Genomic DNA, 18,168 nt, shown 5'->3' with positions numbered 1-18,168 from the left:
CCCTAATTATCCGTAAACTTTAACCTCCAATAAAATAAAAACTAGCCTGGTACAAAAAATGGAGATATGACCTAAACATACAGACTAGAATGTTTTTTGTACCAGGCCTTAAACAGGTTTAATTATGCTGTGAAAACGGCCTGTTTAACATGGGGGTCAATGAGAAACTGGTCTATCATGAAACCTGCCCCTAGTGGACTTTCTGCGAACTGCAGTTTTTGGCACTTCTCTGTGGTGGGGGCTTGAGTCAAACTCTTTACATGTGTAAGAACAGAAACTTTCATCTCTTTTATCAGAATTTTGCTAAATATGTTTAATTTGAACGATTAAATGTTGTAAAACAATAACACACAATTGTATCATCACATATGTTTCTACTGAGAGTCTATGAATGATAATACAGAAATCCCCCCCTCAATTTTAGCCAGATATGGGAAATTTGCATTAATGTTGTGTCCTTTTAGACTAAAACAACCTTTCTCATCAAATAAAAAAACAACAAAAAAAAAACAAGGTTGAACAGAGATAAATGTGTTAAATGTAATTGAAACCATAATGGTAACTGACAGTTAACCCTGCAGCCTGTGACTGATGTGCTCCCGGTGACGCGGTGTGACTTCACACGGAGGCTGGAGGAGGACGCCGCCGCTCCGTGCAGCTCTGACCGTCTCCTCTCCTTCTTTCAGCGGGCGTCAGGCTGCACGAAGCCGCAGGGATGCAGCCAGCGGGCGCGTACGGCGCCGGGAAGGCTGGGAGCGTCGCTTTCGATCCGGTCGCCTTCTTCACGCATCCCCGCACCATCCTGAGACTGATGTCGTGGGTAAGTGAAGCCTCCTCTGCAATGTGTGGTTTGGCATCAATGAACGGGCCTACCTGCACCCCCCCTGATGTGCTTCTCTTCCATTCATTGTGTCTTTTGTGTGTCTTATCCAGTCAGGATTCATAGAAATCACTGTTGTAGATTCTTTTTTATTTATATAAAACAGCATGCTTGAATTTAAATCTCTTTTGTGCAGCTCGGGCTAATAAATAGAAATGATTTCAGTGATGCAGCTTCTGGCTTGAGCTCCAGGACCAGCGTCTGATTACCATATGTTTATCAGGAGCTTCTTTGTGTCTCGGTGTAAACGCCTCGGCTCTGAATGCCCCCTAACCAGAATGTAACACCTCTCATCTGTCGCCTCTCTGGTGCGATGCTGTGCAGCTGTGAGTCACGGCACAGCCTTTAATGTCCACTGAAGGAACAGTTTGGTTTTAAAATGAGGGATAGAGCAAGTTAACAGAAGCACATGATGAACCCTCTTTCTTCTTTTATCCGTCTCATAATTCAGTTCAACATGATTTGTCTTAACCAGTTTGCCAGTGCTCCTAAAAAACATAATCAAGTAAAGAGGAAGCAAGAAAATATGTATAACTGGAAACAGATCAATGCAATTAATAATGTGACAAAGGCACTGAAATGATTTGCTTTAGATGGAGACCAGGGCTGCAACAAGCGTTTATTTTCATCATAGATTCATCATGCCGGTGACTGATCGACTGATCGGCTGATTGTTGTGTGTCAATAAAATGTGAGAAAATAGTGAAAATGTCCTAAATCCAAACGTTATGATAATCAAATTGTTTTGTCCAATCAACAGTCCATAAACATATTATATTCATAACATAACATATTCAGGTTTCTGTCACATAAGACAAAGAAAAGCAGTAAATACTCAAAAGTAAGAGGCAGGAAACCAGGAACCGTTTTGCACATTTGCTTGAAAAATAGCAAAAAAAAAAGATGAAACAATTATGAAAATAGTTGCAATAATTTTGACGCTGATTACTCGACTAATCTGTTTAGCTCTATATCTAAAGAGTTGGTAAATTAAACATTTATTTTGCAGGCTGTTGACCGTTCTTCACTGTCACAAATGTCCATTGGTTGGTGCTGGCGTCCAGTTTTAAAAGAGAATAAAGTAACAACATTTCTTAAAGGATCAGTTCGTACAAATAGCAAAATACTCTCTAGTATTATCTGCTGTTGACCAAACAACCAGGCAAAGTGCTCAAAGACCCAAAGTTCACTGTTTATAATTAGATATTCTGTTAGTTTATTTGGTAATATTCTCCTAAACTGAAAACAGAAAGTACAGCTAAAACTAACAGTTATCAACAAATCTACCAATTATTTTCTCAATTAATGCACTATAATAATTTTCTCTATGAAATGTGTCAGCAAAGAGTGAAGCAACAATCTCCAAGAAGCCCATTGTGACGTCTTCAAATGTCTTATTTTGTCAGACCAACAGTGCAAAACAAAGATACTCAATTTACAACGATATAAACCAGAGAAAAAGCAGAAAACCCTCACAAATGTGAAACAAGATTTATCAATTTATATATTAAGGCAGCCTGGTGGTGTGGTGGTTAACACTGTCACCTCACAGCAAGAGGGTTCCTGGTTTGAATACCGGCTGGGCCCTTCTGCGTGGAGTTTGCATGTTTTCTCCGTGTCTGCGTGGGATCTCTCCGGGTTCTCCGGCTTCCTCCCACACTCCAAAGACATGCAGGTGCAGGTGTGTGTGTGAATGGTTGTCTGTCTCTGTCTGCCCTGCGATAGACTAGTGTCCTGTCCAAGATGTACCCGCCTCACGCCCAATTAGGGACAAATGGTTGAAGATGATGATGATGAATGAATCAATTATGAGTTTAGTTGCTTATAGTCGTATCTGTCTGTCAGTTAATTGAATAATTGTTTCAGCTCTAAAGGAATGAAGCTTTAAGGCTGCTCTAGAGGGGTCAAATGTAGTTTGATATCATTCTTACATAGTTCTTAAATAAATTAGCATTATGTCGCATTATAACTGGACTAACTTGAGGGTCGTTATTGCTTCACTTTCCTGGTATAGCTTTGGACTTTTTCTGTGGAAACTTCAGGAAAATCAAAGTGTTGTTCATTTTTAACAAACTCAACAGTGATGAGTCATCTCAGAAACAACGTCCATGGGTGCTTTGGATAATCCACAGATTCTACTGCGGGGAATTTTCTGTGTTTTTTAATTCATACATACGACTGTTTCTAATATCTGCTGACAGCGAGGTCTGTGGATTATACACAGCGATCAGAAAACTGCTTCTGGGAAGACAAACTTCAGTTTTTCTCAGAGGTGGATATTTCAAAATCTCTGCAAATAGAACTGAAACTGTTTGTCACAAATTATAACTATTTAAATTATTGTTTTTGTTTTTTGTAACTTTGCTGAACCTCCTCTTTAAAACTATTACACTTATAGAGTGGTGTATTTTTGCATCTCATCCACACACACACTCTTGAAGTGAAGTGTTTGTCCTGGTGTGTCTGTGTGTGGCCTGCATGAGGAATGAAAGGCATTCATACTCCAGTGTGACTTCATTCTCTTCTACCCGTTACAATAATAACCGGCTCACGTGTGTCCTTCCCCTGCAGGTTTTCTCCATGGTGGTGTTCAGCTGCATCGTGAACGAGGGCTACATCAACATCGGCAGCGAGCGTTTGCTCTGCGTCTTCAACAACAACGCTGATGCCTGTAACTATGGCGTTACCGTGGGAGTGGCCTGTTTCCTAGGCAGCATCTTTTTCCTGATCCTGGACATTTATTTCCCCTCCATCAGCAACGTCAAGGACAGAAGACGAGCTGTCATGCTGGACCTCGTCTTCTCTGGTGCGAAAAACACACTCAAATACACAACATTTACTCACGTTCAATTTTAAGGTACTTATACTTTATTTGAGTAAACTCCACCACATCTCAGAGGGAGATATTTTACTCTTCACTGTACTAAATACATTTTCTATCTTTATTAATTAATAGAGATGTAAACGGTTAACCGCCAAGAATATTTTTGACCGGTTACACATGTCGTCCTAACGGTTACATTCGCACTCCGTAACTGTGCCGAAGTTATGCCGAACTTAACCAAGTGACAAGCAAGACACAGGGCTTTGGCTTGGGTGTTGAAGGGTTTTAGCATTTATTCACAGACCAAATAAACTGTACACGGAGCGGCCGGTGGCACAGCGGTTAGAGCAATCACCCCACGTAAAGAGGATTAATGTCTTCGGGGCTGCGGCTGCTAGTTCGACTCTGACCTGCGCCCCTTTGCTGCATGTCTCTCTCACCCCATTTCTTGTCTGTTGTATTTTATATAATAAAAGACTTGAAAAATGCCCAAAAATAATCTTTATAAAGAAGTAAACTACACTGCTGCGTTCACAGTTACTGCTAACCTCATACTCACCGTCACACACACTTTCTCCTTCTCTCTCTCTCGACCGTTCAACCTCTAACACAGATGCAACCTACGCAGAGTTTCTTATTTATATAACACATTTAAGTTTTTTATATACATTAATTCCCTGATGCTTGGACCAGGTGGGCCATCGAGCATGAAATATAGTGGACAGCTTCCACAAACGAAAGCTACATCAGGACTGCATGTTTTTGTGATTTTGCTTCTTTTTTCTTAAAAATGAACCAGTAGGTGACGTCAGGCTTTAAAGAGCAAAATGAACCAAAACCAACATCCCTGGTAACAAGTTACTTTGCATAGTAGGGTTAATAATAAAAAGACTTGAGCAATATTTGCCAACAGTTGTTGATTGTTAACAACAATGGAAATAATGTTATTTGTATATTGTTAAAGATATTTGAGAAAATAAAAGATACAAAAAAAGTAATATTCTGTTTATTTTTTTATCTACTAAAATCTGGATAAGCTCTCTGATAAAAGTTTGTTTAGAGGTTTAAAGGATTTAATGTCTGACCCCTTTGTGTCCAAACTCCAGGTCTTGCCAGCTTCCTGTGGTTCGTTGGCTTCTGTTTTCTGGCCAATCAGTGGCAGGCTACCTCTCCAGAAGAGCTGCCATTGGCCCAGGGCTCCGACGCCGCCAGAGCCACCATCGCTTTCTGCTTCTTCTCCATCCTGACCTGGGTCTGTATGTTTACACTGTCTGTGTGTACATTCATGTGTTTGTGTGTGTGTGTGTGTGTGTGTGTGTGTGTGTGTCTGTGTCTGTTCATCATCATCATGTTTGTGTGTATGTGTGTGTATTTCAGGGTTATCAGTGTCTGCTGGAAATGAACAGATTTAAGAGCATTTCCTTCATGGAGGACAAGCAGAGGCTCCTTCCAAAGAGCCCCCCCACCCTCGCTCTAGTCTAACACACACACACACACACACACACACACACACACACACACACAAACACACAGAAAGCTTGTCATATAGGTTCAGGTTTCCTACAGATACTAGTTAAGTGGAAGAATTTGCATATTTAGAGTAGGACTATTTTCATTATTGTTTATATGGATATTTTTCCAATATTACAATGGATTTGTTGGATCTGTCTTTACCTTGGTGGCTCAAAGGTTAAAGTTTTCTGAGTTCGATCCACTGACCAGCAGGATGAATGTCGGTGTGAAAGTGAAAGAGCTTTGTGGGCGTCATTCATCACGACCATTAAGGAGTACCGGTAACTAAACCCCAGAGATTGGGCTGAAGTGCCTGTTCCCTGGAAATTCAATAACTGCTTCTGTGAAAAAGTATCAACATCAGCAGAGCTGGGAAGGGGGGCTGTTAAGTATTATTGTTAAAGTCATTACTTTAATCAATTTATTCTTCTCTATGAATTAGCGTGTTTGAATAATAGAGAGTGGAGATTTGTCTTCAGAAAAAAGGAGAAAAAACATTGAGAATATTCGTCTAAGAGGGCGGTGTTGGTTGGTTTGTGATGACAGCTCTCTCTATATACATCTCTCAGTGTCATCGACTGTCTGATGGCAATTTAGCCTCTGGGGCAACGGCTAATACTGCAGGCTTTCTGGTGAATTTAGGGGATATCCAGGCCAAGACTTCCTCCTCTGAGTGGCGGTCGTTGTTTGCGGTCCAATTAGAAACTCCAGACGGGAGAATAGAGTTGAGACACAGCGTCTCTATAAACAGATATCTGCTCATTAATCCAGATAAATAATAACAAGAAGTTAATGATCGTCTCCAGATAAAAGCTAATTCCATAATTGCATGATGGCTGATTCGTCACGCTTCTTTTGCTCTCAACACAAACTTTTTACCTGCATTCAACCAAAGCACGCTCAGACGTGATTGGTCAATACTGCTCGGGCTACAAACAGAAACCACAACTTTTCTGTTACCCAAATCTTGTCCAGTTGCGTTCACATGTCTAATCTGCATATAGAGATTACCCACCACCAGATTAGCCAATAGCCAAATTAAATTGCAGTTGTCAGATTTAACCAGTAGAGGACAGTCTCGATGTGTAGTCATAACACAATATGGTGAATTAACCTGCGAGTTCCTGAAGGGACGAGAGCGGTTTACACTGAAGGAAATGTGATGACGAGAACTGAAACAATATCTTATTCAGCATCTTATTGGACACGTCTCTTGTACATTGTTGTACTGTATTTCCATCTCAGTTTGACCGACCCAACCCCCTCTCCCCTTTCACCTCTGGCTGAACTCTGATTGGCTGCTTCACCCAAAGCATCTCAGTCTATTTTGCTGTCTGCATAGAAAAGATTTATTTTTGCACTTAAATGTCAAGATTTGGACCTGAATCCATCAACCACACTAGTAAATACCCATATACTTATATTGGTGTTTTGCTGAAAAGTTGTTTGGGTGTTTAGTTACTCGTTAAGCCTTTGAGCAAGACACTTTACCCTCAAATGCTCCAGTTAACACTCTCACTCCCAACTTGTCACATAATGCCGCCTGGTCAAGAACGCTTTTTAACACACTGACCACCCCTTTAGGGTTATTTTTGCACATGCAGGGCTGCCTCTTTTAGGAAGAAGTCAGAAGACATAGTATAAAGAGTGACAAGAGGTCCTAGTGGGTGTATGGGTAAAACAAACACCAATGTATTTTGACCTACGTCCGTAAATCAAGTTGTGTAAGAAACACAAATCTCAATCAAAAGTAGTTTTGTTGCCTAAACCTAATCAAGTACGCTGCACTTTTGGAAATGATGATGCAAAAGGTCCCGACCAAGCGTCCTCAAGTGACGAGCTGGAAATGATGATGTGTTGGCTCAGTCGCCAGCAGGTCAGACCGTGTCAGTTTCCAGGTGTGAATGTGTGTAACTGTGCGGATGTGAACACGGTGTTCCTGAGAAAAACAAAAGAGAGCTGCTCTCAGCGAAACCTTCCTGCTTAGATAAAAGTTTTTTTTTAAAAGAACTGCAGTGCCAGAGAACATTGGCGGTCAAACAGAGACCGACATTTATTCTCCATTGACAACTCAATGGATCTGCTGAAGCAATTTTACCGTCAAACCAACAGCAGCCATTCGTCTCACTGTCATGGGACGTGGAGAGGTTAAGCTGTAATTGTGTCAAGGATGTATAGTATGTTACAAAGGAGTCTTTTTTACTTTGCCAAGTCATTTCTCCCCAAAAACTCTGTGTTCATTGGATCTAATGTTCTTCTTTAAAGGACTCATAGCATGTGACAGAGAGCCAATAATTGTCCTTTTGATTTGACTTTGGCTTTTCTCTCTCAGGAGAAGTCTACTGATTTTACATTCACATTAAAGTTGGTTTAATTTCCCTCAACATGCTTTAAAATCTGTACAGCATACTGTCGTTTGAGCCTCTCTTCTAATGTCTATGGTCTTTCTAATGAGTGATGTGATCAGGGTTGTTTCATCTACTGACCCAAGAGGATTTACCAGACAGGGAGAGCTCAACAGTGACGACCACTTTTTGAATTTGGGTCCGAAAGAGATTTTCTTGTTCTGTTTTTCTGTCAGAAAACCTTGAAACCACCAAGCCAGTCAACTACAAGATGAATCTTGACCATAAAGCATCTGATTCAGTGCAAAAACAAATTTGGAAAAAATAAGAAAAAGCACAGGTACAAGGCTGTGTACATAGCGTTCAGTCGTAGCGGTCAACATTTCCACGGTATCAGCGAGCTTCACTTATTAGAAACGTTCTCAGAATTATGGGTAGTGAAGTACTTCTCCATGACAACATGAATATGTTATATTTTTTCTTAAAACAAGGTTGAAATCAAACAGACTTTTGGCTTCTACGGGAACATATACCATTGTTTCACAGTCTCATAGATGGTGGGGCGTCTACCTTTGACGCTTAAAACAATCTGGCTAAATGTTTAAAATAAAGTATATTTAATTAAATAAAGTTTGTTTAAAAAAAGAATATGAATGGGATTTTCACCTCTGCAATCTCGCTGTTGAGCTTATACAGTTATTCAATAAGATGCCCTCAAGTTGCATTAAGGAGTTTAACCCGCCTACCTTGATTTAAACAGTCTTTTGTGAGTCCCCAAACTTTATCAAAGCAAAATATTAAAACGCTTTTCTTTTAAGAACAAATGGCCTTTGTTTTTCAATCCTCCTTCCTGTTTTGGGTAACAGCACTCTCAACCAGACGCTTCTGTGCTTGTGTGTGTGTACTTGTGTCCACGTTTACGTAATTGGCCTTTTTTCACTGCAGGAAATTGATGAAAAAGGAATGTAGTGTAGTGGTTAAGCTAGCAGATGTGTTCTTACGTCCCAACAAGGACAACAAACACAGCAACGTTAAGCACCATCTTACTCCTGAATAGAACAACCAATACTTGAACAAACAACAATGCAGAACACTTTTCTGAGAGAGTCAGAGATTAACAATCGAAACCAGAAGATTTCTTGCATCTGGCAGAAATGTGAATGCAACACACAGTCAAACAGTGCAGGGGGGAAAAGGATTATTAAAAAGATTAGAGAAAAATTAAGAATCACAGCGGGTCTGGAGAAAACTGCAAAACTGTGAAGTGATTTGGCACGCTGGAATCCATTTTGGGCCACTGACCAGCTTGTGTATAACCACACGTCGCTGTTTGTTACGGTGTCCAGTCGACACTGAAGGAGGAACCCAGAACTAAAATGTCACAAAAGTCTAAGTTATGGGGATCTCTAGATTGGGAGTTTTTAAGATTTAAGGCACATTAGGGCCTGTGTCCACATAGCGTCTTCCTGTGGCAGGACGCTAGAGAACACACTGGTTTTGCTTCTGTGACAAAGACGGTAACATTAGCTAGTTAGCTAGCTAAATGCTACATTAACAGAGGATTGACTACACAGCTAACAACACGCTTGAAATGCATACAGTGATAATAACACAATATTCACCAGCAACATTTCATTTGGTTGATTCTTTTATCCAGACTTTCAAGGCAATCCATCCAATAGTTGTTAAGATATTTTTCAAGTCACTCCTTAAAGGCACTAGCCTTTTTTGTGCTGCCACAAACTTTTCAGAAAAGCACTGGTGTCATCACTGTAAACTATAATCACTGGAAACTATTACAGCAAAGACAGACCGCACAAAAAAAGGCAGATCGTGAGGAGTGACTTAAGTTATGGCAGACTTAAATATCTCAACAACTATGGGACATTATATTATGCCTTGACATTATCATTGAGAGGATGAATCCTTCTGCCTTGGAGATGCTCTGACTTTTCGTACCTATGTTCCCCGGGTCCTGTATCCCTGCCTTGTATGTGACATGGGAAAACCTTTTTTTTAAAAAGGGTCCAATGTTGTGATTTTTTCCACAATCAATCCCGAATTCCCCAGCAAATAGCCCTATGTAGATCCTAACACTACTCCCTAACCGTGACCTCTAGCCCTAACAATGCTGAATTAAACCAGCGAAACCAGCGAATGCAACCGGGTTCACCGAGTGGGGAACATAGGACCCGGGAAACATAGGGATGACACCGTCAAAACTTTGGTATACCCGCAAAACTGACAACATTCCCATCCACCTTCTGTTTACTTCTAAATAGCAAATGTTAACATGCTAAATTGCTAAACCAAGATGGTGAATATGGTAAACATTATACCTGCTTAATATCAGCATGTTAGCACACTGATGTTAGACACTAGCATGGCTGTAGACTCGCAATCTTGCTGGGAAAAAGTGCTGTAACAGTAATCATGTGGCTCCAATGCAAACCAGTGTGTAACTAACAACCTCTGCCAATGTGTGTGTGTGTGTGTGTGTGTGTGTGTGTGTGTGTGTGTGTGTGTGTGTGTGTGTGTGTGTGTGTGTGTGTGTGTGTGTGTGTGTGTGTGTGTGTGTGTGCGCGCGTGTGTGTGTGTGTGTGTGTGTGTGTGTGTGTGTGTGTGTGTGTGTTACTAACAGGCTGTACTGACTCTGAGTGCACTGCGGCGCTTCTTAACCGGCAGCCCCACAAACTTGTTCACATGGCAACACCTGGATCCTCACCACGGCAACGCTCGAGCCACACCGTACCCTATCGCCAACGGAGCTACCATAGTAACCACCAACCCCTATCAAGCCCCACCCTTCACTGAAACCCTGGACCCCCAGAAACTCACACAGCAGAGACCCATGGCTCCTGCTTTCTAGAGACAGACAGAGGTGGGAGTTGAACCACACTGCATACGACGCGGGCACGGACAACTTCCTGCCTCGCTGATTAGTGGCTTTCCATCCCCTCCTGGGATTGGTGTGATTCTGGGTCATGTATGATCTATTTTCACCATGGCAACAGCTGGCTCAGCTTAGTTAGTTGTAACTCTCTGTGTCAAGAATACTGTCTTCTTCTGTTCACGCACACACTCACACACACAGATATCGATGCACGCTAACACATGTACTCACTCACACCTGGATATATACATTGTACATCTGGAATCACATATATATATATATATATATATACACCTGGAGGCACACACACACACACACACACACACACATACACTCTGACTGCATGTTCATACGGTGAGGTGCAGATTAACATAGATGTAGATCAGTAATGATGCTTCATCTGCCTTATGAAGGGGAACATGGTCTTAAGTGAAGGAAATATGGAGGACAGTGAAGCTTTGTCGCTCTGTTTAACTGCTTCTGTTTGCCCTCAGTCAGTCTGACCAATCACAAGCTGCCCTGCAGACATGTGGCCTCCGATTGGCTGAAATTGAGATAGACAGGTAGCTTGACCAATAGATAGCGAGGAAATGAGAGAGGTGATCTGAAATTGGTACATTTTCTTGGCAGGAAAATAAAGGCAGGACAGCTTAATGCATTCTGAATGCTATAGTGTTTCAGTGTGAAATATTCATGTGATTAAATATTTTATTGTGATATGCTGAAGTGGTAAAACGAATATGAAAAATAAAAGCTATCCAACACCCCTATCAGAGCTGTCAGTGTGCTGTTGTTCACTTCATCTTTAAATTATCTCCTCTTTGCTTCTTAAAATGTGAGAACCTCTTTTTTAATATAAATATGTATTGAGATGAAGATCCAAGGATGTGTTAGGAATATTAATCAACATCTGCTGGAGGACCATAATTTAAAAGGGTATTTGAGTTATGTTGAATTGATTAGCACCAGCAGCAGACAGCAGCTGTGCTGTGCGTCATCTTTATTTTTGGTTTAAACATCACATGTTGAATGACCTACACAGGATATATGCTGGAATTCTGGAGTAACAATTAATACCTTTGAAGACCTCTTTAAGGCCTTTAAAAGAGTAATAATAAGTCAAAACAAAAGTCACAAACGTATAGTATATAATAAGAGTTTCATTAAAAAGTGAAAGGATATGATGTTATGAAAAATTTCATAAAAACCAGTATAGTACCAGTAGTGTCATAAAAAATTAAAGTAGTATGTGGAAAAGGTAATATTATAGTACGTCATTGAAAAAGGAAAAGTCAAAGTATAGTATGTCATAAAAAGTCCCAGTATAGTATGTCGAAAAATGCATAAAAAGTCATAGTATATGTCGAAAAATTTGTAAAAAGTCACAGAATAGTTTGTCGTAAAATGCATAAAAAGTCATAGAATAGTATGTAATAAAAAGTTAAAGTACAGTATGTCGTAAAATTCATTTAAAAAGTCATAAAACATCATATTATATTATAAAAATGTCATAAAAAGTGACAGACTAATATGTCAAAAAATTCATAAAAAAGTCATAGTATATGTTGAAAAATTCATAAAAAGTCATAGAATAGTTTGTCAAAAAATTCATAAAAAGTCATAGAATAGTTTGTCAAAAAATTCATAAAAAGTCATAGAATAGTTTGTCGAAAAAAAGTCATAAAAAGTCATAGTATGTCGAAAAATTCGTAAAAAGTCATGGAATAGTTTGTCGAAAAAGTCATAAAAAGTCATAGTATATGTCGAAAAATGCATAAAAAGTCATAGTATAGTATGTAATAAAAAGTCGAAGTACAGTATGTCATAAAATTCATTTAAAAAGTCATAAAACATCATATTATAATATAAAAATGTCATAAAAAGTCACAGTATAATATGTCAAAAAGTTAATAAAAAAGTCGTAGTAATTGTCGAAAAATTCATAAAAAGTCATAGAATAGTTTGTCAAAAAAGTCATTGAATAGTTTGTCGAAAAATTTGTAAAAAGTCATAGAATAGTTTGTCGAAAAATGCATAAAAAGTCATAGTATATGTCGAAAAATTTGTAAAAAGTCATAGAATAGTTTGTCGAAAAATGCATAAAAAGTCATAGTATATGTCGAAAAATGCATAAAAAGTCATAGTATAGTATGAGTCTCTACGACGTTCCTATCAAAAGTTATGGCCTATTTAAAATAGGGTTATGGTTTGGGATTAGGGTTAGGGTTAGGGTTTAGGATTAGGGTTAGGGTTTAAGGGTTAGGGTTATTTTAGAGACTTGAAACTTGGGCTACCCCCCCCTATTTCATGGGTGCCGAGTGCACTCGTGCTGGTTTCGTTGCGATCGGACATCGGGAACCCTTTGATTTTAAACAATCGTCTGCCTATTTTTTTTTCCTTAGGTGCTCATTCGTTGAGACTTCGCCTACCCCCCTAATTATGGCCACGCGCTTTCCATTGGTACCAAGATGGAGTCTCTACGACATTCCTATCAAAAGTTATGGCCTATTTAAAATAGGGTTAAGGTTTGGGATTAGGGTTAGGGTTAGGGTTAGGGTTAGGGTTAGGGTTTAGGGCTAGGGCTAGGGTTAGGGTTAGGGTTAGGGTTAGGGTTAGGGTTTAGGATTAGGGTTAGGGTTTAAGGGTTAGGGTTATTTTAGAGACTTGAAACTTGGGCTACCCCCCCTATTTCATGGGTGCCGAGTGCACTCGTGCTGGTTTCGTTGCGATCGGACATCGGGAACCCTTTGATTTTAAACGATCGTGTGCCTATTTTTTTTTCCTTAGGTGCTCATTCGTTGAGACTTCGCCTACCCCCCTAATTATGGCCACGCGCTTTCCATTGGTACCAAGATGGAGTCTCTACGACATTCCTATCAAAAGTTATGGCCTATTTAAAATAGGGTTAAGGTTTGGGATTAGGGTTAGGGTTAGGGTTAGGGTTAGGGCTAGGGTTAGGGTTAGGGTTAGGGTTAGGGTTAGGGTTAGGGTTAGGGTTTAGGATTAGGGTTAGGGTTTAAGGGTTAGGGTTATTTTAGAGACTTGAAACTTGGGCTACCCCCCCTATTTCATGGGTGCCGAGTGCACTCGTGCTGGTTTCGTTGCGATCGGACATCGGGAACCCTTTGATTTTAAACAATCGTGTGCCTATTTTTTTTTCCTTAGGTGCTCATTCGTTGAGACTTCGCCTACCCCCCTAATTATGGCCATGCGCTTTCCATTGGTACCAAGATGGAGTCTCTACGACGTTCCTATCAAAAGTTATGGCCTATTTAAAATAGGGTTAAGGTTTGGGATTAGGGTTAGGGTTAGGGTTAGGGTTTAGGGTTAGGGCTAGGGTTAGGGTTAGGGTTAGGGTTAGGGTTAGGGTTTAGGATTAGGGTTAGGGTTTAAGGGTTAGGGTTATTTTAGAGACTTGAAACTTGGGCTACCCCCCCTATTTCATGGGTGCCGAGTGCACTCGTGCTGGTTTCGTTGCGATCGGACATCGGGAACCTTTTGATTTTAAACAATCGTGTGCCTATTTTTTTTTCCTTAGGTGCTCATTCGTTGAGACTTCGCCTACCCCCCTAATTATGGCCACGCGCTTTCCATTGGTACCAAGATGGAGTCTCTACGACATTCCTATCAAAAGTTATGGCCTATTTAAAATAGGGTTAAGGTTTGGGATTAGGGTTAGGGTTAGGGTTAGGGTTAGGGTTAGGGTTTAGGGCTAGGGCTAGGGTTAGGGTTAGGGTTAGGGTTAGGGTTAGGGTTTAGGATTAGGGTTAGGGTTTAAGGGTTAGGGTTATTTTAGAGACTTGAAACTTGGGCTACCCCCCCTATTTCATGGGTGCCGAGTGCACTCGTGCTGGTTTCGTTGCGATCGGACATCGGGAACCCTTTGATTTTAAACAATCGTGTGCCTATTTTTTTTTCCTTAGGTGCTCATTCGTTGAGACTTCGCCTACCCCCCTAATTATGGCCACGCGCTTTCCATTGGTACCAAGATGGAGTCTCTACGACGTTCCTATCAAAAGTTATGGCCTATTTAAAATAGGGTTAAGGTTTGGGATTAGGGTTAGGGTTAGGGTTAGGGTTAGGGCTAGGGTTAGGGTTAGGGTTAGGGTTAGGGTTAGGGTTAGGGTTTAGGATTAGGGTTAGGGTTTAAGGGTTAGGGTTATTTTAGAGACTTGAAACTTGGGCTACCCCCCCTATTTCATGGGTGCCGAGTGCACTCGTGCTGGTTTCGTTGCGATCGGACATCGGGAACCCTTTGATTTTAAACAATCGTGTGCCTATTTTTTTTTCCTTAGGTGCTCATTCGTTGAGACTTCGCCTACCCCCCTAATTATGGCCACGCGCTTTCCATTGGTACCAAGATGGAGTCTCTACGACGTTCCTATCAAAAGTTATGGCCTATTTAAAATAGGGTTAAGGTTTGGGATTAGGGTTAGGGTTAGGGTTAGGGTTTAGGGTTAGGGCTAGGGTTAGGGTTAGGGTTAGGGTTAGGGTTAGGGTTTAGGATTAGGGTTAGGGTTTAAGGGTTAGGGTTATTTTAGAGACTTGAAACTTGGGCTACCCCCCCTATTTCATGGGTGCCGAGTGCACTCGTGCTGGTTTCGTTGCGATCGGACATCGGGAACCTTTTGATTTTAAACAATCGTGTGCCTATTTTTTTTTCCTTAGGTGCTCATTCGTTGAGACTTCGCCTACCCCCCTAATTATGGCCACGCGCTTTCCATTGGTACCAAGATGGAGTCTCTACGACGTTCCTATCAAAAGTTATGGCCTATTTAAAATAGGGTTAAGGTTTGGGATTAGGGTTAGGGTTAGGGTTAGGGTTTAGGGTTAGGGCTAGGGTTAGGGTTAGGGTTAGGGTTAGGGTTTAGGGTTAGGGTTAGGGTTAGGGTTAGGGTTTAGGGCTAGGGTTAGGGTTAGGGCTAGGGTTAGGGTTATGGTTTAGGATTAGGGTTAGGGTTTAAGGGTTAGGGTTATTTTAGAGACTTGAAACTTGGGCTACCCCCCCTATTTCATGGGTGCCGAGTGCACTCGTGCTGGTTTCGTTGCGATCGGACATCGGGAACCCTTTGATTTTAAACAATCGTGTGCCTATTTTATTTTCCTTAGGTGCTCATTCATTGAGACTTCGCCTACCCCCCTAATTATGGCCACGCGCTTTCCATTGGTACCAAGATGGAGTCTCTACGACATTCCTATCAAAAGTTATGGCCTATTTAAAATAGGGTTAAGGTTTGGGATTAGGGTTAGGGTTAGGGTTAGGGTTAGGGTTAGGGTTTAAGGGTTAGGGTTAATTTAGAGACTTGAAACTTGGGCTACCCCCCCTATTTCATGGGTGCCGAGTGCACTCGTGCTGGTTTCGTTGCGATCGGACATCGGGAACCCTTTGATTTTAAACAATCGTGTGCCTATTTTTTTTTCCTTAGGTGCTCATTCGTTGAGACTTCGCCTACCCCCCTAATTATGGCCACGCGCTTTCCATTGGTACCAAGATGGAGTCTCTACGACGTTCCTATCAAAAGTTATGGCCTATTTAAAATAGGGTTAAGGTTTGGGATTAGGGTTAGGGTTAGGGTTAGGGTTTAGGGTTAGGGCTAGGGTTAGGGTTAGGGTTAGGGTTAGGGTTAGGGTTTAGGATTAGGGTTAGGGTTTAAGGGTTAGGGTTATTTTAGAGACTTGAAACTTGGGCTACCCCCCCTATTTCATGGGTGCCGAGTGCACTCGTGCTGGTTTCGTTGCGATCGGACATCGGGAACCTTTTGATTTTAAACAATCGTGTGCCTATTTTTTTTTCCTTAGGTGCTCATTCGTTGAGACTTCGCCTACCCCCCTAATTATGGCCACGCGCTTTCCATTGGTACCAAGATGGAGTCTCTATGACGTTCCTATCAAAAGTTATGGCCTATTTAAAATAGGGTTAAGGTTTGGGATTAGGGTTAGGGTTAGGGTTAGGGTTAGGGCTAGGGTTAGGGTTAGGGTTAGGGTTAGGGTTAGGGTTAGGGTTTAGGATTAGGGTTAGGGTTTAAGGGTTAGGGTTATTTTAGAGACTTGAAACTTGGGCTACCCCCCCTATTTCATGGGTGCCGAGTGCACTCGTGCTGGTTTCGTTGCGATCGGACATCGGGAACCCTTTGATTTTAAACAATCGTCTGCCTATTTTTTTTTCCTTAGGTGCTCATTCATTGAGACTTCGCCTACCCCCCTAATTATGGCCACGCGCTTTCCATTGGTACCAAGATGGAGTCTCTACGACATTCCTATCAAAAGTTATGGCCTATTTAAAATAGGGTTAAGGTTTGGGATTAGGGTTAGGGTTAGGGTTAGGGTTAGGGTTAGGGTTTAGGGCTAGGGCTAGGGTTAGGGTTAGGGTTAGGGTTAGGGTTAGGGTTTAGGATTAGGGTTAGGGTTTAAGGGTTAGGGTTATTTTAGAGACTTGAAACTTGGGCTACCCCCCCTATTTCATGGGTGCCGAGTGCACTCGTGCTGGTTTCGTTGCGATCGGACATCGGGAACCCTTTGATTTTAAACAATCGTGTGCCTATTTCTTTTTCCTTAGGTGCTCATTCGTTGAGACTTCGCCTACCCCCCTAATTATGGCCACGCGCTTTCCATTGGTACCAAGATGGAGTCTCTACGACGTTCCTATCAAAAGTTATGGCCTATTTAAAATAGGGTTAAGGTTTGGGATTAGGGTTAGGGTTAGGGTTTAGGGTTAGGGCTAGGGTTAGGGTTAGGGTTAGGGTTTAGGGTTAGGGTTAGGGTTTAGGGCTAGGGTTAGGGTTAGGGCTAGGGTTAGGGTTATGGTTTAGGATTAGGGTTAGGGTTTAAGGGTTAGGGTTATTTTAGAGACTTGAAACTTGGGCTACCCCCCCTATTTCATGGGTGCCGAGTGCACTCGTGCTGGTTTCGTTGCGATCGGACATCGGGAACCCTTTGATTTTAAACAATCGTGTGCCTATTTTTTTTTCCTTAGGTGCTCATTCGTTGAGACTTCGCCTACCCCCCTAATTATGGCCACGCGCTTTCCATTGGTACCAAGATGGAGTCTCTATGACGTTCCTATCAAAAGTTATGGCCTATTTAAAATAGGGTTAAGGTTTGGGATTAGGGTTAGGGTTAGGGTTAGGGTTAGGGCTAGGGTTAGGGTTAGGGTTAGGGTTAGGGTTAGGGTTAGGGTTTAGGATTAGGGTTAGGGTTTAAGGGTTAGGGTTATTTTAGAGACTTGAAACTTGGGCTACCCCCCCTATTTCATGGGTGCCGAGTGCACTCGTGCTGGTTTCGTTGCGATCGGACATCGGGAACCCTTTGATTTTAAACAATCGTCTGCCTATTTTTTTTTCCTTAGGTGCTCATTCGTTGAGACTTCGCCTACCCCCCTAATTATGGCCACGCGCTTTCCATTGGTACCAAGATGGAGTCTCTACGACATTCCTATCAAAAGTTATGGCCTATTTAAAATAGGGTTAAGGTTTGGGATTAGGGTTAGGGTTAGGGTTAGGGTTAGGGTTAGGGTTTAGGGCTAGGGCTAGGGTTAGGGTTAGGGTTAGGGTTAGGGTTAGGGTTTAGGATTAGGGTTAGGGTTTAAGGGTTAGGGTTATTTTAGAGACTTGAAACTTGGGCTACCCCCCCTATTTCATGGGTGCCGAGTGCACTCGTGCTGGTTTCGTTGCGATCGGACATCGGGAACCCTTTGATTTTAAACAATCGTGTGCCT

The 18,168-nt window shown here is 41.5% G+C and overlaps 1 protein-coding gene across 2 annotated transcripts; it reads left to right on the top strand.

Annotated features, from left to right (window-relative positions):
• Positions 1–696: 696 nt before the first annotated feature.
• Positions 697–11,093, top strand: LOC310964939 (synaptogyrin-1-like). Of its 2 annotated transcripts, none has more exons than XM_083938271.1 (4): positions 697–820; positions 3,452–3,686; positions 4,811–4,956; positions 10,203–11,093. In XM_083938271.1, the coding sequence occupies exons 1-4, from the start codon at positions 716–718 to the stop codon at positions 10,428–10,430; spliced, it is 714 nt and encodes a 237-aa protein (XP_083794397.1). In that variant the 5' UTR covers positions 697–715; the 3' UTR covers positions 10,431–11,093. The 2 variants fall into 2 exon arrangements, with proteins under 2 accessions (XP_083794397.1, XP_083794396.1); XM_083938270.1 differs by lacking the exon at positions 10,203–11,093 and adding an exon at positions 5,082–8,077.
• Positions 11,094–18,168: the final 7,075 nt, after the last annotated feature.

The sequence above is a fragment of the Echiichthys vipera genome (assembly GCF_963691815.1).
Source record: "Echiichthys vipera genome assembly, chromosome: 2".
NCBI lineage: Eukaryota > Metazoa > Chordata > Actinopteri > Perciformes > Trachinidae > Echiichthys > Echiichthys vipera.
This window is presented reverse-complemented; position numbering and strand designations above follow the sequence as displayed.